Below are 26,631 nucleotides of genomic sequence, written 5' to 3' on the forward strand. Positions count from 1 at the left end.
GATCTCCTAAATAATCATCAAACTTTATCTTTTAATGACTCTAGGATGCTGCACATCTACAAGAGTGAGATCTCTGTGGTCACAAAAGGCACCTGCTAGTCAGAACTTTTGACTACTGTCCAAGATTTTCTGTCGCAATGACAGATTGAAATTTTATGATTCACCCCGAGCAAAGGACATCCCAAATTTATCTACATCATGGACATTTCAGAAATCTGTAGTTGATTCAGTTTACTTGTTCCCAATGAAAGCAACCTGTACTGTGCCTTAGCTTAGCATTCCCCTGCCTGCCACCATAGCCACCCTTGTTAGCCTGCAAGTTAGGCAGAATTTAAAACTGCACCTAGTGGCTCTGGAGGGACCATGTCCTCTTCTGCCAGGCAGACTGGGGTAAAGTTAACCCACTGATATATGGGAGTGACGATCTGGTCTTAAGTGATCAGCCCGAGTTCAAACAGTGATGGACTGTCACTAATTTCTCACCAGTGAAAAGTGGGTTTTCACAGACAAGCCTTTAAGGTTAAATTGTGAAGGAATAACAGAATTCTCCACTTCTTGTCTCTAATCCTTGGAGATCCAACAGATATAGCCATCTGGGAAACACACTTTAGAATCACTTCACTGTACAACACCACTTTGACTTACAGAATTTGAAATGGCAGTAGGAAGAATTTACAGGAAAGTATCTGGGGATACAAGATGCTTGGTATATGCCACAGACACAGGGTCTCAGGTGCTTTTCCCAACAGGATCTAGCTAGCTGCTGCCAAGATAAATTTCTTTTCACAAACTGGATGCAGGCATTGCCAGCCTTTAGTCAGACTCATACAGCTTAATAGGGGAATGTTCCAGAGGCTCTTGGGGATACCTCTGGCAGTAATCCAGTACTACTACTACACACACCATCCGTTGTAAGTTATGTTCAATATTTTCCAGATTAACCTGAAATTAGTCTTATTAGTGGTCAAGATGTAACAGTAAAGTAAAAACAAGTTTATTTAACGGTATGAAGAGATAGGAAACTGCATACATAGACACACACAGGAAAAGAAATGCAATGTGCCTTGCAGCTACCTGATATTTTGATTTATCTTCAATGTCTTGTGTTCTGTTCAGCTACAAGAAGACTGCAGGATGGTTCACACTAGTGTCACAGAAAAAGCAACCTCTAGGCAGTAGGATGAAAGCTAAATAGGAAACCTGACTAGGAGTTCTTTTTGGAAACCCCATTGAAAATAAATTCTGCGGGTGTTTCTCATAGTTTTGTCTTAATAAATCAGTTTTAGTCAGAATGTCAATTCATAACTCTCTTGCTAATGAAATGCTATATGAAATAGTATTAGATTTTGAAACAAAGTCTCTTACTAGATTAACTGAGAGTAACTTTGTTGCAAATAAATATAGTTCTTATAATAAAAATATGGCTCTTCTGAGCATAAACACTTCCAGATTAATACATAAATTTAGCATCAGTACATAGCCTTTGATAACTCACCACCACATTCTACTCAGAAATGACTGCAAAAAAGAATGCAGGCTATCACTGCATATTGATATAGTTGAGATAGAGAGGTAAGACAATAAATTGAAGGATAACAATGTGGTTTGCTCACTGGGGCCATAATCACAGCTTGCTAATCATAATGTGTTCCTTTTATTGTTAATTCCCACTGTTTTTCTTATGAAAAATAATGTACCAATATATTCTAAGATTTCCATTAGTATTTTGAAACAAGGAAATTAACGGAGATTTATATTCTGCAAAAACAATGAGGCAAAATTACTCTGGAAAGATAATTCACAATTAAAAAAATCTCTAATAAGAAATGTTAGTATAATTTTGGTCAGGTTGCATTTTATTATCAGTAAGCCTGTTGATCTCAGCTCCATTAGACATTACAGAAGTTTTCAGGAAAAACTGGTTAATTCTGAAGGTTGAGTAGAGTCGGTAGAGTCCTCCCAGTAAATCAGCACTGGCTGGATAACTCAGTCACAGAAGCAAGGCAGTTACCTCAAGTTTCATTCATTATAGGTGAGAGAATTGTAAGATACTCCAAAATGTTCTCCAGCTTTTACTGCCATTGGTAACATAGTCATGTACCTCCCATGGGTTAGTGGGACCTCGTTACCCAAAATTAGAAATCACTGAGAAATCCTCAGGCAAAAGAAGGTGCAATGTAGAAGCCCAAAGCATTGAGGACACTCAGGCTCTGGGCCATTCTTGTAGCTTTAGATGTAAAGCTTTCCACTCACTAATTACAAAAGAGGAACTTTATGGGATGGATTAAATGAAAATCTTTAGTAGATGTTTACAATTTCAGTAAAACCCTAGGGGCATATAAAGAACTGGTGTTTCCTATGCCAGCCACAAAGCAATGTTCAGAACTCTAGCCTTGCTTATTTATTCTGTTGAGGTATTTCCTAAAGTATATTTCTCCTGGCACACAAATGAAGTTTGGTGAAAGCTTTTTTTTTTTTCCCATTGCACTGTCATTAAGGCTCATACTTATTGAATAAACCTGTGGAGAAAGTTGTCAAAATTTTTGGGTGTCTAGGAAGCTCATACTCAAAAGTATGTTAATGAGTGTTAGTTAATATGTACCAAATATTTAGAATAGCAATGCAGTATAGCACTGACAGTCCAAGAAAACAGCCATTCTAATTACAGTCTTTGTTTCTGTCTGAGACATTGTCTTGTTTCAGCACTCTGCAAGAAGTGCCAGGTTCTCCTTAGGGCAGCAGTGGGTGCTGTGAAAGCGGTGGGCTTCTGCTGGGAGGAGCACACAGCATTGCTTTGTTCTTCTGACATTACTGTTGGTTTTGATTCTCTTGGCAAATGACCCTGAAAAAAATCATATGGGGTTAGGGTGGAGGTTGGCTACAGGTGGGAGTCACCCATCTCCTGCTCTTGGCCCGATAGCTGTGCTAGGGACATTTGAAGTTTCTCCAGCAAAATGGCCAAAGAAGCTCCCACCAAGTGACATGAATGGAATTCTGTGAATTTGAGAGGATAAATTTTCTTTTCATCCTTTGGACTGCTGAAAAGTCTGCTTTTACTTCACTGAAAATGGTCAGAGCTATCACATCTGCTTTCAAATGTGTTTTAAAAGAAAGTGGCCACAACTGTATTGTAAAAATTTAATTTGGTAAGCATGTTCTGAAAACAGCTACCTAGATCCAGGGCAGCTGCAGGAATGCCAGTGAATCCTGAGTGGGTGCAAGAGAGACCAGGATGTACATGAGCAGGTAGAGGAGAGCAGCTACTGGGAAATTTTTAATATTGAAACGAAGATTAACAGGGTTTTGAGGCTTTTGAGTTTGCATGTAGGTATCTAAATGGGACCAAAATACAATTTAGGTACTCAACTGCTTTTCTGAATCTGAGACTTGCTTATCAGAAATAAATCAAGAAACTCAGAAATAACCAAAGAATTCAGGAAAGGAACCTGAAGCTGGGAGAAAATGAAGATGTGGATACTTGTAATATAACAGTCTAAATTTTATATTTCCTCCTTTTCTACATTCCTTACCACTTCAGAGGACACAGTCTTGTTTTCTTCCTTTCCCTTTCTCTTCCTTTCTCTTTTTTTTTTTCTTTTTTCCCCTCTGAAGTCTTGCATATTGAACTCCAGAAAAGTGGCTATTTACATTCTGAGTCTGGTACTAATCCTGCCACAACAAGTTTGATTGTTTATTGGCCAAGCCATCAAGCTTAGTTTATGTAGAATCCATGAGATTAATTCTGTTTTAATACTATGATTAAAAACTAAGTTTAAATTGGCATCATTTATTACTAAAACAAAAAGCCTAAGTCAAGCTGTTTTTTTTAAGAAGAAGAGATGAAGTTTTATTTATAATGAATTCTCAGAAGTAGTACTAAGACCATTTTAGTTAGGAAACATTACAGTGATTAATGCATAGTTGTTTGCATTTTAATACTTGATTTATATATCAGATCTGTATTTGTGCACACTGTCAAACTTTATTCTGTTCTTGTCAAAATACTTATTACTGCTGACAGGTGTAACATGCTCACATTAATCCTTAATTCCTTGATTCAATTTTCTAATTGCTTTTTTGGCATGAGTTTGGAGCCATTTAGTCTTACGTGATCTATTTGTCTTATGGTATAATAATGCACTTTTAAAAATTGGATTCACCTACCTTAGAATGCTGAACAGAAAATATATATAGAAATTACTTAGTACTGAAAATCCAAAGTTTTATAGCACTTCTGTGAGACACCACTTCTTGGAATGCAGACAGAGCCAAAACACTCTACACTTTTCTTCTTCCCGTATTCACAGTATTAAATATTTTCACTGATAGATACGAGTTGATGCTAAAGTTTCAGTGTGTTTCCCCCAAAGAGATTCTGAACTCTTACAGCAGATCCATGAACAGCCCCTTAGTCATCGTGTTCTCCTCCTCACCTCTTCATGCCACTGCCTTCTGTTGCCCATCCTGCTCACCAAGTGACAGAATACACTTCCCAGCTGCTTCTTGGTCTGGACTCTTAAAGCTGCTCATTTATGTTATTCCTAAACAGCCAAATAACACAGTGCAAGATTTGCTGGGTTTTTCAATAATTAAATAAAAAAATAAACCGGTTTTGTTACCTTATTGTCATTATAAAGCAGATGTTCTAACTTAGAAAGAAATATTTTTAATGCAGTTATGAATATGACATACACTGACATATATTTTTATGCCACTAATGGTAGTGTTGTCATTTGTCCTTTGCATAGGAAAAAAAATCCAACCAAAATTTATTTCTTGTAGAAACAGATCAAGGGTGAACAAAGAATTGTCCCAAAGCTTACTAATTCCTCACAAACTCACCCAGGCAGCTGGACTTTGGCTAGGTCTTTGTAGGATTTTCAGAAAAAATTCAGGAGAATTGAGAACTTTTTCTCTGATAAAAATCTAGGACTCCAGGAAGATGACTTCTGATACTTCTTTTCTGTGAATAAATATATGACTACACATTTAAATTGTGGATAAAACCTTATGTCTCTGTCTTTTTTTTAAATTCTCTGTTTTATTCCCTACACTGTCCACTTATTTCTTCCTTCTACATCCACTGACTTACTCTTCTGACTGGCAATAATAAATGCTCTTTCACCCTTTTATTCCTTCATGGTTTTCTTCCCCTTCCTTTTTCACGTTCCCAGCTGACATACCTCTTTCTGTCATGATGTGTATAAGAAAGGGAATATAAGAGTAAAAGGTTGTTAAATAAAGAAGTATTTGTTTATTTGGTCTTCCACTGATAAAGTTTTATTAACTCTGTGATTGTCATTTGTGCTTTTTGGCAAAAGTGTAAGTCACTTTCTGTACAGCAGGGAAAAAAAAAAAAAAAAGATAATTCTAGCAAGTAAATCATGGTATCTAAGTGCTTTGGGCAAACAAACATGTGCCTTATCTCTTCCAAAAAACCCGTGGAAAATACATGATAAATGGCACATTTCAGAGAACATGTTATGTCACTGTGAAATAACTTTGATTCATGGTTATGTATTTATCTTTAAACAACTGACAAACCTTAGGGTATCTAAATTATTATCATTTGCTCTATGCTTCCATGGTTTGTTGCTAGTGAATCTGAATGATGTGAGGCAAGATAAGACATCTGCTTCTTCAGTCATAATGTTCTATAAAGAACAAATAAGCACAAATACAAAATTCTTACTGTGTTTGATTTTTGGATTAAGTCCTCTGAAAAATATTTATGAGAAATAATTTCCTCCAATTGTGTTTTGAAAGGCATTAGTATAAACTTTGAACAGAAAAGGATAGGACCTGTTAAGTAAAGGTTTTATATTACACAGCAATAGAAAATATAATCAGTTTAATTTATAATAAAGTAATTATTCAACAAATTAAAAGGCATAGTGATAAATTTGTTCCTTTCAGTTTTGTGTCTGAATAAACATTTTAAAATTAAGATTTCATTTTATCTGCCTTTTCAAGTAGAAAGGAATCATGCTATTTGGTTTGCCATTATGACAGATCAGGGAAGATGACTTAAATACTCTATTACTCTCATTAGTAATGCCAACTATTTTAATCATAAATGCTGTATGTGGATTCAGGTGCTGTTGTTCTAGTGCATAGTGGAAGGCAGAACATGACACACCATGCAAAGGTATTTATTTGTAAAATCTGTTTATCATATTAGTGAATTCATGGGGGGTCACTGTCTAAGCACCTCCCCAGTTTATGGCACTCTGCTCATTGGACATGAAGAGCACGAGGTCTGTTCCGTTCACAGCTCCTGCTGCAGGAACTTGCCTAGAGCTGGAAAGTCTATTTTGCACAGAAGGTGCAGGAGCAGGGCCAATGCAGGGTGAAGCAGGAATCACACGATCAAAGTGAGATGAACTTAATTGGTGAGGAGCTGCCTCCCTGTCTGGATGGTTGGGGAAGAGAGATGTAGGTAGAAGTGTTGGAATGAAGAAGCACATATTTAGGTCCCAGGGGAGGAGTGATAGGAGTGTGTGACAGTTGGGAAGTCTTATATTTTGACAACTGACAGTGCAACGGGTAGGAGTGCAACAGGTAGGAGCAAATGAAAGCATGTAATAGTGGGAGAAGTAAGCAGAGAGGTCTACACCGGGCTGCTGTCAATGTTATGTTATGTTATATTATATTATTATATTATTCTATGCCTACACTTGTCTGATTAAATTTAAACAGCCCAGAGCACAGACTAGCTGCTAATCTGAACGATCCCATGAAGAATCCTTTCTATGTTAAATGTTAAGATCAGAATGATTACCATTATTTTTGGTTTTTTACATTGTCCTTGAACATATGTAAATCAAAGAAACCTTAGTAAGAAAACTTTACCACACCATTTCTTTTCCAATCCACTTGTACTACTTTGTGCATGTGCAATCAATGCTGCTAATATTAGCAAAGTTCTTATTCTGTTTTCCCCCTTTTCTGCATTGCTTTTAGTATAAAATCATATAATCCAGTGATGCCTGACTGAATGTTTTACTGATAATAGATCCATGGAAGTCGACAGATATACACCAGATTATATGTGTTCAGAATCTGTTCTCTTCATCTGTTCCTTTGGCGTATATTGAACCAATGCATTACAAGAAATTATTATTAAATGCTACAAATCCAGTACATTCAGATTAGAAAATATTTCTTATGTTGTTTTTTAAAAAGTTATTGTTTTTAGCTGAAGCTTTTGGGGTTTTACTTTCTTGTTTCATCATTTGGTAAGGTTTTAGTGAATATAAGTTGCCATTCATTATGTCATGGCAACTTTAAATTAGGTGACATCCCTCAGCCAAGTTATTTCAATGCTATCATCTCAAATGAATTTACAGAAATGCCTATCAAATATGACCATGAAGTATAAAATAAGTATTTTTATTGATTGTTCAATTTATTGCTGTATTCTCTGTTTCCTTATCTTCACTGAGCAGTAATAAATGTTGGTTACTTGGAGGTAGAAAAATACAAAATTATAATTGTTTTACATGATGTAAGCATCTTTGTTTTCTTTATATCTAGTACTTTGCAGTGTATTTGACTTGGCTAAACTTTCATTTTTCTTAGTACACTTGAATTAGTTGACGTTTATATATACATTGCATTTTGCATGTAAAGGGAAAGTTTTATGGCTTTGAATTTTGAATCAAAACATCAAACTCATATTTTGCCTTGGAACAGGACAGGCATTCTAAAAATTTGCAAACAAAAAAAACCCCAACCAAATGCTTATGCTGATTTTGACCTAATGTTTTTAGAAATATCTTTAGTGCTTGACTAAATGTTCAAGCTCTCCAAAGAGAAATGCCTATCTCTTAGTGAGCACAAAACATGGAAACATGTAAATATGGAAATATTGTAAATTGTCATATTGGAAACTTATTATTCTATGGCTTTGTAGACTGCTTTGCTTTTTTCCAGCTCATAGTGTACTCAGTCCTGGTAACTTGAGAACAATATGGCAGCAACCATTTAGTCGAAAGCTAACTGCAAATGAAAAGATCTGTATAGCTAATAAGAGAGAGATGCTTGGTAACAGCACATACCTCCCGCCAGCAAAAACACCATTATCATAGCTTTATAGAAGACAAAGTAAGATGATAATCACGCAGACAACATTTTCAGAGAGTTTCTAAGTTTATATAAATATAGTAACACTGCACCTGTTTTCTGCACACGCAAAAAAAAATCAGGAAGGTCCTGCCTCAAAGAAATCATTTGCTTACCAGGACAGACACAGAGAAGGCAGTCTTACAGGTCTGGGAAACTCAAGAGGGATTTGCTATCTTATATATCTGCATATAATAGAGATTTGCTCTCATTTTATGGTTTTGGCATTAGGATAGCTAGGTAATGGATGCTGTTGAAGCACAATTCTTTCACATGTGTACTTCTTATTAGAATAGGGGAAATTCTGGTACTCTCAGATACAAGTGTGTATACCAAAAGATTTTGGCATTTTCTAAGCTTTAAGAAGTTGTTACCACTAAATTTAGGGAGCTATAAAATTAAGTGTATTTTTGTTCTCTTTATGATCATTTCATTTTTTCTGTTTGGTTAGGTTTGCAGTGTGGGCTGTTAAAGTCCATTTTTAAGTCAATTAACATGGGTAGGACAATCTGTTTAAATCCAAAGAACTACCTGGGAAAAATATCTTCCTATTGTTACAGTGACCTTAAAATAAATTAAAGATGTACAAGTAAAAATGTAGTGAAAATCTCAGATGTTACATAGGTATTTCCCTTTTTCAGGGTGCTCCTAAACCGATTGCCATTGAGCCATGTTCAGGCAACAGAGCTGCAGTCCTCACAGTATTTTTATGTCTGCCCAGAGGATCATCAGGAGTCCCACCCCCTGGTCAGTCAGGTAAGGCTTGTGTTGGTGAACGTCCTGTCTGTTCTTGTTCAACAGAGTCTACTTGGGCAAATGCACCCACACAGATCCCAAAGAATGGCACAGCAGATGAATACAAGGGGCTACTCGTGAAGATGATGTTAAGTTTAGGGCCAATGTTTAATGAGGAATTTTTGTTTGGGATTTGATGTGGTATTCCAAATAAAAAGGCCCAGTGATCAAACTAGGCTGGTGTACAATATCTCATTAGGACTTCCTGAAACAATACGTGTGCATAACGATACACTTCAACATTGTCTTTCAGGGAAAAAAAAGTTCTGTGGTTTCAGTTCAAGTTGCTATAAATGAGGCTATATAGGGGATACCAGTGAGTATTCTCAGTTCAAGTTGATGTTTAGTGCACTAACTTCTAGTTAAGTTCCTTTGCACCATGAATCTCAATGCTGTGCTCGCCAAGATTCAATTAAAGTTTCCCAGAATGCCATTTGGCTGAAACCTGGGACTGTGAGTGAATGCTTCACTAGGAAGGTGTTCACTTTGGAAATGGTCCAGCTCATTGTAAAGCAGCATTTGCATTATCTGGAAGCACTAGTGGCAATCTCCCTTATCTGATCTGTGCTAGATCATTGTACATAATCATTACAGTCATCCTTATAAAATACTTCTTAAATAGGAGGTACCTAAATACACATTTTAAATCCTTTAAGTAACTGCCTACATTGATATGATAGAAAATGGTCCTGACAACAAAGTTTAGAGAGTACTGTGGCACTGCACAGGTGACCAGTTTACTATTTCAGAATTCACTGGAGCTGTTGCCAAAATGAACACCTTTGTAATGAACAGTAAGCTGCATGGTATGTGACCAAAAGGCTCCTGTAAACCAGAAAATATGCTTTAAGGCTAACTTTTATCATTAAGAGCCAAAAAGATATACTTTTAACCTTCAAAAATCCATTTAAGAGATTAAAAAGTATTGAGTAATGATGATGAGGGCAAACTCAGTCGACTTATGTTAGAAATAAGCTCAGCAGAGTGTTCTTTCTTCTTTTGACCTGATGACTATCTGTTACTTATTTGGGTTTCTTAGTTCATTTTGGTGGGGGAGAGGGCTTTGGTCCCCTCCTCCATTCCCCCCCCCCCCCCCCCCGCCAAGTTCTGAGATGAGTATTTAGTTCTTAAAATGCTGTTTATGGCTTGGAATATAATTTCTGGAAGTGCTATGAAAATAAAAGTGTTACTGATGCTTTGTCAAATACATTTGCTGGAAGAAGTATATAAATGTAAGTGCTCTGAAGAGAGCAATGAGGGAGGAAGGATGTTTAGCGTATTCCCTGTTCATGTTTTAAGGAAATGAAAAAGAAAAGAAGGTGTTTATGGTCTTACAACAAGGAAAAACATTATGAAAGGAAATTAAAAGTAATTGTTGAAATTGGAGCTTAAAATGTTTTTTTCTGTTGTTTTTCAAATTTACCTATGATGTGCATCTCAGCAGTAAAAATATATTTATCTAGTTACTTCATAATCAGCTTCTCTTTACTATACACAGGTTTTTTAAAAGTAATTGTGGTTTGTTGTGTGTAAAACGTCATGGGAATAGGCTTTTTGAAACAGGAGTTGGGTTCAACAGCACAGCAGATGTGTCATTTTGAATGTTTCTCAATCTATGCAAGAATATACCTCTTTTTAACATGTGTTATGTCCTCCTGTTCTGCTCTGTCTTCTTATTACTTTGCCTTCCAACAGCTTTGCAGGCATATATTTCAAATGCTATTCTGCCATTTATAATTATGGTCTTTGTCAGCCATTTGGTATTTAAAAATATGTACAGTTTTTAGTCCCACAACTTTCAGTTCGTTCAGGGTCAAAAGCAAATAGAAATACTTGAGGTGTGCAACCATGCCAATTCAACCATTAGATTATGTTAGATTATATTGCTATAATCGTTTTTTCTTGTGTGTAATGAATTTTGGTACTCATGGCCTGTTTTCACTGTATGTAACCATGCATAGTCTTGGCAGAAGCTATTATGCAAGTTTCTTGGCATACCTGTAGCTCTACTAATTCACTTCATTCCTGTCCTGCAGCACTACCTGCTGCTTTCTTCCTGGGTTTCCTGGGAGCAGATGCTGTGGACTGTGCCAAGTTATTTGAAATGATGTGGAAGCTTTGTGCAGCAGACATATGTTTGCTATGCAGTTGGTTTCCATTATGACCTAAGCTAGGTTAAAACAATGATATTTAGGTGGATGGTAGTAGTGTGTTCAGTAATTATGTCTTGCCAAGTAATTTTAGAATTCTCTATTACTTGCATATAACCATTTTCAAGCTCATTCTAGGATAAAACTGATAGTGTGTCAAACATTTGTTTAAATGGTAAGTCAACGATGCTGAGTCTCAGTTCACAATGAGAGACAGTGGGTTTCATTTCTCATATGCCTGTCTGAAATATGGGAAGGAAATGCCTGTACTGTTCTGCACTGCATTTTCTCCAAAATCAGAAAAGCTAATTCTTTCCACAAATAACTAGTCCACGCTCTACTGGAGTTGTTAGAGTTGAATTCCTATGTTTTTAAGACCTGAATTTGATCAAACATGAGTTTTACTTGTTTCCAAGGTTTACATTAACATATGTTTTGTTGAAAAGTGTCCCTGAATATTAAAAAACCCCAGCAAATTAATGTAAAGGTTACTCTTTCTGCAGCATATGTTCTATACTTCACCTTTATCAGCAGCTGGAAGAAAATTTGAATCTGCAGATGGTGGGCTTTGGCCAAAGGCTATGCAAGGCAAAAACTTCACTAGGAGAGACCATATGTCCCAGTGGAGATCAGAGTGCTCTCTACTTCCTGAGAAAATACTCAGAACTATACAGACTTCCGACAGCACTGTTTAGTTCTAAATGCTAATACTATATGTATACAAATAACAGCTAGGTTGACACAATTAAACTGCTTAAAATTAGTATGTAGTTTAAGGTAGGTTTTATACAGATTGGTCATGTAGGCTCAGTGAAATGTTGATCAAAATGAATTTGTTGCAAAAAACCACTATACATTGTGACTTATGCTTTAAAAAGGGACTTTTTCAATGATGGAATGATTTGTAGGAATAAACATCCTGAAAATTGGGTAAGTCAATAAGTGTTACCATTGTATTAGGTTAGGTATAGCACACTAAACATTACATTTTCTTTTAGGTGTAATCTTTGAAGAGAATCCTAACAATTTGATTATACTTCTCTAGAGTAACAGCTGTTTTTAAATGAAATTTTGCTTGGATTAAGGCAGAAATTAGAACCAAAATATAAATTAGAATGATCAATGAAAAACATTAAAGAAGTTTAGCAGTGATAAAACCTAAATTTCTCAATTTTGGATTGACTGATAGAACATGTGATTTCCTCATTCTTCAGTTTGTCTCATTGACTGCATTCTACCTGAGTAATCAGATCAAAATTCAAAGGTTCAAAAAAAATAGCAATTCTCTGTACAATTCATGTGTGTATCAATATGCATACATCAATGCATGTGCATATCGGAAAAATCACTTATTCAAACACTTGTGGACAGATTATAACATACAATGCATATACATGTCTGACAGATTTTATGACACATTGGAAGCTAGGGATCATCTATCACTGCTGTAGTGTCTGACCCCATGCTTTAAATAGCTTAAACTCTTAATATCAAAGGAGATCTAATAATGAGAGCAGCTGCAACCAGATCTCTAGAAAGAACTAAATTATACATCTCAAAGGGTATTGAACAAACAAGCTAGACCCACACACAAAAAAAAAAAAAAAAACAAAAAAAAACCCAAAAAAACCCAAACCACCAAGATGAACAAGAGGATAATATATAAATTACTTAATGCAGAAAAGGTTGCCAATGAATTACCAGCAGTGGAAAGACCAAGAATAACTCCTTCAAGGTCTTCATACAGCTCTGGTGATATATTGGACAATACAGAAAGAATAGCTTGGTAGTGTGATAAATTCTGTTAAAAGAACTGTGGTCATGTCATCATTATTATTAAAGCCAACTAAAACCCACACTTTGATGTACTGAGGTTTTGTACAATAAGTTTATAAAATTCTATGTTTGTATCATTCTTGGATAAGACCAGTAAATTCTTTAAGACAAAGAGAAATGAGAAGATTAGAGAAAGGGATGTAATTTGTAAATTATTTACAGGTTATACTACTTTCACACAGCAAAATTTCCTTATCCACCAGGCAGGTAAAAGCGTAGGAGCACCCAGTAATGGTGCTTTCCTATTCAGACAGTGAACTGAATGGTGTCTGAAGGTTTGCCTATATGACTGTCTCTCTATTAAACCATAGAGGACATCTAACATCTAGATGGCTATGACTAGGTGAGGTGAATCTAACTTAAGTTAAAAATAATACTTGGAAATAAAAATAAATAAATAAATAAAATATAGTAATTAATAGAGCGACTTCAGTGGAAATAATTTTGCAGCGGAAGTTGTGGCATGTCCATCCTGGAAGACTGCATGTGATACTCTGTTGCTATAAATATATATGAAGATAGCAAAATTTCATGTTCGGCATGCCTCTCCAACAGTACTGTCTGAAAGTTACTCTCTGATATCCTTGAATCAAACCAGAATTTCATGTAACTCTGGCCACACTAACTGTGGCGTTCAATCCTACTTAATCAGCAAGCTACGGTAGGATCACAGAATCAATAAAATTACCATGCCATCTGCCTTCCCTGTACTCACCATCATAATGAATAACGACTCATTAAGTGTTCTACAAGACAATTAGCTCTGGATGGGGGTTTTCACTAACAAGGCTTTCTTGGTTCTTTTTCTAATTTTCTCTGATAAAAATAAAAAAAAAAAGGTAATACATATCATGAGAGGCACATTAATATAAATATGAAATAATGAATAGTTTTTGTGGAGTATTATATTTAATGATATTGCTCAATTGTTCTGACCCTTGGAAACAAAACCATAGGTTAGGGATTTCCATATGGGGAACGGATTCCTCTCTGTACTTATCTCAGTATGCAGTGAAATAGCAGTTGCAGACACACACCAGGGGCGAGTAAGTCCCATGAATTGCTACCTGCTACAAACACATTCCTTGCTCAGTCCTTCATACTTGCAAAATAATCCAGTATAAAGTCAGTAGGACTACAAGGATGAGTAAAGATTTTCTTGTGGAAAAATGTTAAAAATGTTGATGAAAATATACTGTAATTAAGACGTATGGAAGATGGTTACTGTGAGCGCATATATTACGTGTCTGTGTTGAATCTCCTATGGACTTTTCTCATGCTGGAGGGTATTTACAGATACTAAAGGAGTGAAAATGCAAGATGAATTAATGAAAAAGTTACTAACAAACTATAAATTGAATTGTACAGTAGAATAAAATTACATGTAAACAGGGAAAGCATTTTAAAAACACTGAACAAAACCAACTTTATAATTCCCCTAGAAGGGGGACACCCCCTCTGTCATAAATAACAAGATTTCTCCTATCAAATATTGAAAAAAAATCTCAATTCTATTAATCTTCTCTGAAGTGCCAACATCCAACTGGAAATAAGTCAACCCATGTATTACAACAAAACAGTGTGTCTAGAACTTGTGTGAAAATACAGCGGTGAGTCAGGCATTTTATCTGTGCCGAAACCAAAGTAGTGTTTACAGTGCCATATAATTCACCATTCCTAGGAAAAAACTGTCTCCAGAAAATATTATACATCTGCATTATATGAATGATGCTTCTATGATGGAAATCACAGTGACAATTCACGTAGCTCAGTTTGCGAAGGTGAATGGCTGTATTCATTTGACCAGAAGCTCTGCAGATAAGGTGAATTATTTTAAAAGACTCAGTGAGGAAAATAATTTTTTGAAAGTTTACCTTTACTGTTTAGACTGTGTGAAGACTGAGTTTAATCTGTCTCTCTCTAACCTAAGGCATGACTAGAGCATTTTGTATAGAAATGTAATTTTGGTAATTGCATTAAGAGATACTCCATATTAGTTACCAATATGCTGCCAGTTAAATACTCAAGCAATAGAAAAAGTTAAAATTATGTGATAAAATCAAAATGGTCTTTGTAAGAGTTTAACGACTATAGCTAAAACTAAAATCCTAATTAATATATTAAACAGTAACTTCATCTTATTGACACAGAGCCTGGTTTGTCAAGTACCATGGTCTCAAAAGAAGTAAAATCTGGAGTTCTTTTTGGTTAAGTGGAGATGTTTAGCAGAATAGCTCTTTAAGACTTGGCGGAAACTGAAATCATCTATTCTGAAGATCATTTTACTGAAGGAGTTGCTTGCTTTTAAATAGTAAAGCCTATTTTTGGAGTGACTATTTTCTGCTTAATTCCATTCTTCTGCACTGCATCAAATGAGGGAGCAGACTGTGTTTATAGTATTGACACTGTGAAAAGAACACAGCAGTAAGTAGCAGATGGTGGTGATGATTACTTAAAAAATATTTATGGCAATAGCAAAAACAAAGTAGATAATAAGACCCAGTAACCACCACCACCTCTCCTCCAGCCCAAACCCAAAGCAATTATTTTTGCAGCCTGCAAGGTAAAGTCTACCCGAAAAGCACTGAGGTTCTTAGCATAGTAACCTTTGTAAGTAATGAAGAATGAGGTGGGTATTGATTTTGTCTGGTCTTTTAAAGCATTTTCGGTGGTTCTGTTATGAATTAGTTTTTACATCATTCTATCCATAGAACCTTCCTTTATATTCTGAAGAATTTATCTGAAAAGGATGTACATGCAGTATAATGTTAGCAACGTGTCTTCCACAAATCTTGGCAAAAGTAAGTTATTGATTGGACAGTAAAAACTGCATATGTAGAGCTATCAGCTGAAAAACAAAAAAAAAAAAAAAAGAAAAGAAAAAAATGAGAACAGAGGAGGTAGAGATGGTTGTTTTACAACTTTATTGTGGATTTGCTGCCCTAGAGGGACTGAATAAAATGAGACATATTAATAAAAACTGCTAAATACCATGAACGTTTCTTTGACAACTAGTTATTTCAAACCAAAACTGTCACTCTTCATCCAGAGTATTAGACATAGGCTTTTTTTTTTTTTTTTTTCTTTTGGGGGCTTTTGCAGCTTTAATTGCATAAAGGGAACTGAAAGAATGTCTGACAAAGCTGTAAAAGCTCTGTACACTATGAAATATAAGTACAGTCATGTACATATCCTCCACTGTTCATGGAGGTTGGCTGAGCCATTTTCAAGTTGCATCCAGATAGCAGTTTGGTGATTTCCTCTCCCCACTCATCATGGGGAATAGAGAGGCAATGATGGATGCTCATAATCCTAAGCTTCTGGCTGTGAACAGATGCACTACAACCCAAACCTTCAAAATGAAGGCTCTTACCTGGAAGGAAATATAATCCTTCAACCTTACCTGCCTTCTGACCATCAACTGAAGTACTCAGGGGTTATCCTATATTTAGCGTGATATCTATCACACACAGTGTTTTAACACGGCAATTATATCTCTTTACCACCTTCATTTTGTCAGGCTAAGGCAAATGAGGTCTGCTTTAAAAATGTTCTTCACTTTTCTGAACACCTTAGTAGCACTGTCCCAGTTTCAGCTTCGGTTCAGATTTTTTTACCTTGCATGGCCAGGTTGTACTCAGAGTGCCATGTGAAGTCCCATCTGGCATTGCCCGATGGCAGTAACATTTCATTGCTGTATCCCATTTAACTTCTACTTTTCTGAAACAATTTTTCACCCATTCCAACTTGGTATTTCTATAGCCAACTTCTTTCATCCCTGCCCTTCCTCTCTTCCTCAAAGAGTGAACTATTAGTGTATAAGTTTCTGCTTGTTCCCAAAAGACATGGCTCTGAATTTTGCACTGTTGAATCTGAGTACATTTATATTCTTCAAGTTCGTGAGGTTACACATCTCTTTCTGGATTATATTCTGCTTCTTCTCTGTACTGATGATACATAACAGTGTTTGTTGTGATTCAATTTCAGCAACATACTCCTACTTTTATGACAGGCTCTTTAATAAAAATATTTAAAAAGCCTGGTCAAAAGATTGTTTCTTGTTGCCATGCTATTCCTTCAGCAGCCTTCTTCCCTTTCAAAACTACTCTTTGTTTTGTCTCCTTCATGCAATTGTCCACTCTCCATAAATCCTGTACTAATCTCCCATCTTTTTTTGTCTGTTGATAATTTCCCACAGTATAAGATTTCAGAAATCTAGAAAATCTGCTGTGTGTTCTTACCCAGAAAATCAGTTAGCTTATTGTAGAAAACTATCAGGTTGGTATGGCACAGTCTTTCATGAAATGTTGATGCATTTTGACCGATTTTCCATTTACCTGCCTTTAATTATTCTTTCTTGCCAAGTATCATATAGCTGAGTCTGATTAATAGATCAGTAAAGGACTAAATAAGTTTTTTTTCTTGAAACTAGACAATTTTTAATATGAAAAAACCAGCACTTACAGTTCTCAATTTGTATGCCACTGCATTTGACATGACAGATTATGAAATTTCCGTTACCAGCTTTTGTTTTCTTGTATTCTTACAGAACTACTGTTCTGATTATCCTAATGTCAATGCATAAAACTTCTATTGTTTCTACTGCCATATTCTCATTCCATTATCCATATTGATGGTACCTTCTTTGATAAACATTATCTCCCTCCTTGAAAACCATCAAATAATTCACTCCTGGGACAATATCTAGAAAATACTTGATCTCTGCCTCATTCTTTCTACATAATGACTCCTTTTTTTTTGTCTCTATTTATACAGTGAAAATCTCTAGACGCTTGTTTTAATAAACCTTTGCAAAGTCTAACTCAGCTTGACTTTTGGCAATTCTTATTTCACTCTTACATTTCTTTACCTCTAAAAAAGTCTTTTTTGTTGCTTGATGCTTTTTATGCATTTTCATAGGTTTTCTGAATTTAAAAAATATGCATAACTTCCTTCCTTTAGAAGTTCATTGGCTTCCATATAGCATAGTTATAATGTATTTGTTGGAAGTCAGGAAAGAGTCAAAACTTTTTCTTGATGAATATATTGCGGGTTAGCAGTAACCTTGTGCAAAGTGCTTTGCTGTTGATGTAGAAAGGGACAGACAGCAGTGATCTGTCCCTTAGAGGGTCTGGGCAAGATCTGTGGTAGCCAGGACCTTGTGCTCCCTACCTTGTCAAATGGCAGGGAGAGCCTTAGATCCCACAATGAGCTCCATGTGGAGGGGTGGAGAACTGCTGTCCCTCTATATTTTGGCCCCTTTCTACTCACAGCTCTAATTTCCTCACCATAATCACTTCTTTTAAACAAAGTGGTAGTTTACAGAGCTTGGTCTTACTTTCTTTTTTTAGGCTGTGAAGTCCTATACTTATATTACTGGATGTGATTTTTTTTCTTTTTGTGTATTCTGTGATGAGGAGGGCACAGGATAATTAGGGTTTGGAAAGTCGAGTAAAATTGGTAGGATGTACAAAGAAAAGTAATTCATGAGAAGGAAGAAGAAAATGTTCTGTAAAGTTAGGTCTTCAGATTTGATTGTCTGCCAGGCAGACCCTTAGGCACTCTACAAGGCTAAGGTTTCCATAGTTGAAAGAAATTGTAGTGTGCTTTTCTTTTGGCATGAACTATACAGATATCAACAAAGAAAAGAAAAAACAAACAAACAAACAAGCCAACCAACCAAACCAAACCAAAACCCAAAAAACCCAAAAAGTCATAAAGGCAGCTAAGAAATGTGTGAAGTTCTCACCTGAGAATTTTGCTGTTATATGATACTTAAGTGATTTTTAATAGAAATCTCATGGAAGAAAGAAATCTTTCACTAGTATTATTTTATTTTACACAAATGGAAACACTGGTGATCAGCTAATGCTATTAAGCAGTGTTTTGCTGTAGCCTCTTGATATTGACACAAAGCCCCAGTGTTTCTTACATGGAAAATAGGCAGTAATAGGGGCTGTTTTGTCTGCATTCAGCCCATGTGAATATACAGCATTACCTAACAGAGCGTCTTATTTGGCCATGTTCCTCCTGAAAACCAAGCAGATGATTTTAATTTTGTACTGTTAAACTTTGAGGATTCAACAGATGTCTAGTTAGTGTTGCAAAATTAGGTAAAGTGAACAAATCCCTGTGCAAGTGACACACCAGATACTAAGTATCCTTCCTATTTGAGATTGCTGGTCTGGTTTTATATTGTCAACGCATACTAGGTGGAGCAGATGGCTTTCAGTTAAATTAGAACCATAAACCTTTCAAAGATAAATTTATATATGATTTAAATATTTCAGCAGTGATCCCATCACCTATTTCTCCTTCCTCTAACTTTGAATTCCTTGAAAAGAAGCACCTTTTTTTTGTCAACAGAAGTCAGATCTGTTCAAATATACCACTAGAAGGAGTTACATTGAGACCTGTCCTGATTCTTAGTCATACCATCATGGAAAGTTTCATTCATCACTGGAATAATGCAACTGCCCATAGTCTACCTTTCCACATTTATTTTATCACACTCTTGGGGTAAGATGCTTCTACTGTCTATTTTTGGGATAAAGCTATCCAAAATTATACAGAGACCAATCAGATTTATCATTCTGTGGCATTTGATGGCATCCATCTGTTTATTTACAAAACCGTTAAAGACTTATTGGGTTACTAGACTACAGAGGAAACAAATTGAGTTATCATCTATAGTTAAATTCAGTCCTTGCATCTGCTGTCTTTTCAGCCTGTATGGTGTTTTCTGAAATTACACTGGCTTGCAGACCCAGGTTTCAGGAATACATTTACTTCACAGCCTTTTTATGCCATTTCAAGTGAATTTCTAATGCATGAGCAATTTGTGGTTCAGGAAAATGTTGACAGAAGGATGTCAGGGCTTTCTGTTGTTGCAATTTTAAAAGCATGATAGAGACAGTTCTTACTTAAAAGTAGCTCTTAAAAGTTTGGAGGTGCTCAATTTCTAGAATCGTTTCATCTAACTTTTTACAATCAATATTGTGCAACTATTGTACAAGTCTAAGTTTAAAGCTTATGGACAAACAAATTAATATCACTATCATTATTATTATTAAGTATAAAACACATAACATGAAGGATGGGAGATGAACTACTCTCTGTGCTCTATATATTCAATTGCTATTGTAAGTACAAAAGAAAAGACATAAGGTTTAAAGTTCAAAACTTTCTGCTAATAAAATTGAATAGCAGAATGAGGAAATACATCTTAATGGGATATTTTCATCCTTGTAGTAATAGTGAGTTTGTAACAGTGAACTCAGTTATTGCCTGCATCCTTTCTGGTTGTGGATTAACTGTTCCTTAACTATGAAATCACTAGAAATGTCCCTCTGAAGGAGCTAGTTTGGATCCACTGAACATATTAACTCAAGCCACCCACAGATAGCTGAGAACTCAGGGTTGGTGTTAATTAGCTAACGGTTGTTAGAGAAGAGATGTTGCTTGTTATGACATCTTTCTTTACCGTGACAACTTCTCAACTTCTCTTATTTGTGTGCCTTGGATACTTCTGCTTCATAATTCTGGAACTGAGAGATATAGAGAATATAGTTCAGAGACAACTACATGTCAGGCCTTGACCTGTAGGGATATATATAGTAGATCCAGGTCAGTACCGCAGGCTGAATTTTGCATCTCTCTGCACTATCCTTTTAACGTCTAGATATGGCACTGTGCCTACACATACAACCAGCTAAACGGTGCATCCAAATTACTAAGTCTTTGTGGAACATGAAATGGGGAACAGTGTAGAAACCACCAAATGCTGCTTTTTGGAATGAGTTTGAGCCTAGCAAGTCTGCCAGAACTCGTACACTCTGGTGAATCATACCTGACTGCAGAGCTGCTCAAGAATTTCTGCAGGATGCACCACTATCTGGAGTACTTGCACTAGATGGATGGGCTTCTCTAATATCAGGACTATGCCTGCCTGCCATTACCCAGGTTAAAAAAAAAAATAAGAAAAGAAAAGTTGGAAGATGAATTTCCTGCTCTTCCTTACAAAATGCAGCAAAGATAAAAGTCTGCAGAAACAACGAGAAAGGATAAGTTCAGGCATACAGAATTAGCAGGTCCATAAATGAAAACAGGCTGTTTAAAAGATTGTTTTTTTAAAAAATCGAAACAAAAATCCAAGGATAAATCAAATACATAAAAAATGAACATAAGGAAAATATAAAATGAGATGAAGCTAGGTTTCTGTAAATATTATTGCACCTGGCAAGTAAGTCACACACCAAAATGCATATATTTTTTGTACTGAAGATGATGAGCTTGAAAATGAATGAGCGCTAGTTAATATGGAAAAATGGCAGACAAAATAATGCATGCAAAAGAGGGACATTTTAAAGTAGTGCTTGTATGTGAATCACTTTTTAAAGAATCCCTTTTTATAAACCTGACCTTTCTAAAATTCTTGTACCTGAAAAATGTTACTATTAAGTGAATTTTTCAAATTGCTAAACATGAAGCATGAATCTGAACAGTAGCAGAAAAAGACCTTGTCACTTTCAGTCTTTCATTTCAATACAGTTGTCTTAAATGATCAAAACATGCTAGGGTGTAAATGAAAGATTACAAAGAAAGCTACAATGGCAAACTATATTTAGGGTTGAGAGTGACTCAATGTGACAGAATCACGGAAAATTTAGAATGACAATGTATTTACCCTTTTCACCCATTCTGTGCTTAATTCCTACTATTTTTATATATATTTATTACTTATCATTCAGGATTCAATGATACACAGTCTTGAGTATCTTCTGTGAAGTACTCGGTGTCCTCAGCTTGCTTTGAGTGCAACTGACTGTAAGTGGGAGTTAAAATATCTAATGCTTTGCCATAGGTCAAACCCAGTAAGGAAGTATACTTGGATGTCGGTGATCAAAGGGTTACCTTCCTTATCCTTGTCCTCTGACAGTGATATACCAGTATGATACCCATAACTGCAGTTCAAGGCTTCAGACTTGTCCCTGGTAGCATCATTCAGGGCACTTTTCCATGTACATAACTGCTTCAAGCTTGTGCTACCTTTTCCCCCTCAATCCTTTCCCTTCCTATGTATTTGCAGCAGTATCTGCCTCTCGCTCCTTTAGTTCAAATTCAGACAACAGTGAGTTTGGCAGAACTTGCTCTGTAGTGAAATGGTTTCACTGACTAGAGGTAAGCATGGAAGTTTTAGATGGATGACTATAGTTAATCATATCAAAAAGGAGGGAAAGACTTGCTGGGACTTGCACCTACCGGAACTTGTATCCAAAGTAGACTTTAGTCCTTGCTCTATTACTGGTTCCCCATGTGTTTGTGGATGAATGGTGTTTCTCTATGCTCTTTGTAAAATGGGAATACTACTTTGTGAGGATGTTGTGGAAATCAATTAATGTTTTAAGATATTCTCAGATTCATTGTTGTAAGTGTAATAGAATGGTTTAGTGCATAATGTCATTCATTAATTTCCAGATCCCTGCATTGCCTCAGCAGGAAAGTTTGAGTCAAGGGTAGAGTTAAGAACTCTTCTTCAGTATTTGTGGATGAATTTTCAGATTGGTATCTCAATATATAAGATACTCTGCTGTTTTGGGCTTGGTTTTTTTATTTTTTTTTCCAGGGAAGTGCAGATTAATCCATTATTCTTCCTGTAGATAAGTGATTCCTGTCAAATATACTCATGCAGGAATCTTTGTCCACAATAGAGAAATACTGATTAGTCATCATGAGGGAAAATAGATAAAGAATCTTAGATAGCACGTTGGAACTGAGAGTACACAATGAAGTTTTTGTAGAGATATTTTGGTTATCTGAAAATGTATCAATATGCAAAAGCATCACAAGTTTCACTACAAACTATTAGAGCATAACACATTACATTCAAGAAGAGACTACATCATTTCCTGAGGAAGCAGGAAAGGAATGTTGGCCATAAAGTGCAAAATGATCTAAGTATAAATGTGAACTTCACATTTATATTTTTTTTACAATTTCTGGAGATTGTAATTATTAAATTTTAAATACCAACTATTGAAGAAATATCCCTTGAATAAATTCTGTTTGCATTTGTATATGGAAAGGATGAAAATAATGAGGTTGGGGTTTTTTTAGAAAACAGCAAACCATGGCAGGCAGCACAGTGAACCATGTCCTGAGCTGCATCAGAGGATTGTTCAGACTGACAGAAGAGTTATATGTAGCTTTATATGGTCTGTTAGATTGAAATTATAACACATTCTTTAATTTAGTTTTCTGCTGATTTAAGAACACTTGCTTAGAAAAATATTTAGAATAGACCAAGCTCTAATTTATGTGAAACAATGCATTAAAATCAGTTACTCCTTCACCTAAGAAACATTATCAGCTATCCATCAGTTTCAATTGAGAATAGAATCTGAAGAATGGCCTTAAATAGGCATCAAATTTCTTCTGCTTTATAAAGAGCTTGGTAATACAAGTTACTGACTGTGACAAATGCAGCTAGGTATAAATTCTTGCAGGTACTGGAGCTCAAGGTCCCACTTCCTCCACTAAAATTCACACCGTTCCACCTTGGTTTGTACCACAGAAAATCTGGAATGCCATTACAGAACACTCTGCAAACTCCCATTATTTACAATAGGAGTGATGCCAAGCTCCTTTCAAAGTTGATTACAGAATCATAAAAAAATAAGGCTGGAAAGGACTTTTAGAGATCATTTAGTCCCATCTCCCCTGTTCAAAGCGTATCAGCTGCATGTAAAGAATTCCTGGCAGATGTTTGTCTAACCTGTTCATAAAAGCGTACAAAAATGGAGTCTCTGCTTCTTACCTGGGAAGTTTTTTTCCCATGCATTGCTGTGCTAACTGTTAGAAAGTTTTTCCTAATGGTTAACCTAAATTTCCTCTGTTATGGTTTAAGCCCATTACAAGCATGGAAAAAAGATTATTTCCTTCCTTCCTTCCTTCCTCTTCTCTGCAGCCTTTTATATTTTTGTTATCACCTTTCTCTACGTCAAATAATCCCAGTTCCTCCAAGCTGGTCAAGGTCATGTTTTCTAGACCTGATTGTTTTGTATTAGTCCTCTATATTATGCCTATGCAAAGACAAATACAGCAGGAGCATACAATACTGAGGACTGGAGGGGAAAATTGAGTATTTTAAAAGAAAATCTTCCTAAAATGATACCAAGCATTCAATAGCAATTTTGCAAGTACACCAGCTTATCTTTCAGTCTCTTCACTTTTCACATGCACAATTTCCATGCTCCTTACATTGTTAATTACTGACGTTTGATATAGCTGAAATGATTTGCTGAAAGGCTGGCATACCTAAAATGAGAGGTACGTGGTACATGACATTGTAATTCTGAACTTGGGCAATATGCAGTATCTACAGAGTAACAGGAATATCAAGGCTGTGATTGATTCAGATTTTCTGCTTCTCAAATCTTAATTTTACTAAGTGACTTGACACTGAAACCAGAAAGCTTACTCCACACTTCTTCCTAAATTTGGCTAATTTTAGGATTTCCTGCAGAGATCTTGGCCCTGGGCTTTAAGTCCTTGTTCCCACAAACATGCCCATCTCTTTCCATACACAGTGGAGTCAATGATTCATGTCTGGTACAGTCAGCCAGCAGGGATCAGTTATTTCTTCCTGCAGGGTTATGGCACTTTACAGCAAGGTGCAATGAAAATTGCATTTAATGAAGAGGAATTTGTCTTAGGAAGCAAGTCTGACTTAGTTCCCAGCAAAAGTGGTGCATGACAATTTAGGATCTCTGATGTACACTTGGCTTACAAGGATGTATATCCATTCACAAGGGAATATTTAAATTATTTAGATAATCCTTACCTGTGGGATAAATATTGTCTCCTAAAACTCACATAGAACTTCATAATCTGATAATCTATTCCATCAGTATAGTGCTAAGAAATTCTATAATAAACTTTCACTAGCTGTTATTAGGTGACTAGAGCTTTCTTCAAATGATGTTTCCCTGATATTATGCTTCAGTGATGCTTCCTCTGATTTTTCTCCATTAATCAATAGTGATATGACAAGAGATTTTTAGAAAGCACCATTGTCCTGCATCTTCTTATCATAAATTATTGGGTTTTTTCTTCAATGGCAGGTACATGAAAATATTCTAGATAGTCAAACAAACAATCATAAACCATGTCAAATATTTAAGATTCAGTTTTTGCATTAGATTTAGAATTTGGTTTTGCCAACTTCAGCACAAGTAATTTTTCTACATGTACGGGAGGCCACTTTACACTTCCCTGCTGTGACAGTCCCTATGAAAAATTCAAGACATATTGGATTTTATATCCCAAACCAGACAAATCCCTACAGTGGACTAGAACGTGAACGTTGATTTGTTGATTAGTACATTACTAATCAACAAATATGACCACAGTCACAATCTGTCCCACTCAGACAGTATAGCCCAACTATTAAAGAGAGTTTACATCAGCCAACAGCAGACGACATCCTGACATTGTGCTACACAAAACTCAAGGAAGACCCAGTACTCTTCTTCGTACTGGAGTAATTATGCTGTGAAATCTTACTCAACAGCTCTGAGGGGTGCTGAACAGCTATTCCCTTTTCTCTAGTCCGTCATTAGACCCTATCCAAAATGTTCAAACATGGAAATGCTAGCAAACCTAATCTGTAGTGCCTGAATGATTGCTACACAAAGCCTGTAGCTGCCACTTATCCATCAAATTGGAAACTGATACAAAGACAACGAATTTCTAGGAAGTACAATCAACATAAAATAATTCACCTCAGCAAGTTGATCAGCAGAGCCCTGCTCTGTATCATCATATTCAATGTATTCTATGCTTTTATATCCTCAAATGTACCAAGTGCATTTCTATAGATACATATAGGTGCAATTAAACAACCACACTGCAGCAGAGTGAACTTAGAATCCGTAAAGGACAGAAATTCCCAGCTACCAATAAAATAATATCTTTTACAAAATTCTAGTTCGTAGTCCTGAATTATGTTAATGTGAGTCTATCCAAATGAAAAGGGTAGGTCCCTTATCAAATCAATGCTTTCACAGAAAGAAAGATATATAGCCAGCTAAAAATTATGAAATTAGTTCCCAAGCTCATCTTCTAAACATATTTTATGGGTATACTTGTGGGGTTTTTTTTCTAGCCTATTTCAGGTGTTCTAGTAAAAGTTGATGGCCCTTCAACCATAACTCCTATAGTTGACTAAGGAATGGAACACAATTATAATTGCAATAAAACTTTTCATTTACACGTTCACCAATAGTACAAAAATAGCATAAATGAAAGCTTGGCATGCACACTGTTAATAAACCAATAAAGCAGTTATGTTTAAAAAGATAAATTCCAATCAAAAGATCTATGCTTGCACAGTGCAGCCATGTGGACAGAGTTAAAGTGTGCAAATGCACCATATATGAGATAAATTATTGCCTTTCTCTTTCGAAAGTATGCTATGCTGCTATGATCACCTTTAGATACATCTCCAGAACCTGTTTCACCTGAGGAATTATATCACTATAGTGATACCAGTGCCATTAAAAGAGTTTAGGTTTTTGAATAGAAAAACTCTTAGAAAAGTCCCAAGAAACTTCACAAAATAAATGATTTCTGTAAGCACTCAACCAGCTTATATGTTCCTCTTGGTGTTTGTTCCATGTTTTGACAACATCCGTTTTTGCACAATACCTGGTCTGCCTTCTTTAGC

General features: G+C 35.8%; 1 protein-coding gene across 4 annotated transcripts in view; it reads left to right on the forward strand.

The window, feature by feature from the left end:
• ATRNL1 (attractin like 1) overlaps positions 1 to 26,631 on the forward strand; it is a 574,237-nt gene that overhangs the window by 454,400 nt on the left and 93,206 nt on the right. For 3 of the 4 annotated variants that reach the window (XM_074831353.1, XM_074831351.1, XM_074831354.1), the window contains one exon: positions 8,766 to 8,880. The exons of the other annotated variant lie outside the window; for it this stretch is intronic. In XM_074831353.1, coding sequence (XP_074687454.1) covers positions 8,766 to 8,880 — 115 coding nt within the window. The remainder of the gene's footprint in view (positions 1 to 8,765; positions 8,881 to 26,631) is intronic. 4 annotated transcript variants of the gene reach the window in all.

The sequence above is a fragment of the Strix aluco genome, chromosome 7 (assembly GCF_031877795.1).
Source record: "Strix aluco isolate bStrAlu1 chromosome 7, bStrAlu1.hap1, whole genome shotgun sequence".
Taxonomy (NCBI): Eukaryota; Metazoa; Chordata; class Aves; order Strigiformes; family Strigidae; genus Strix; species Strix aluco.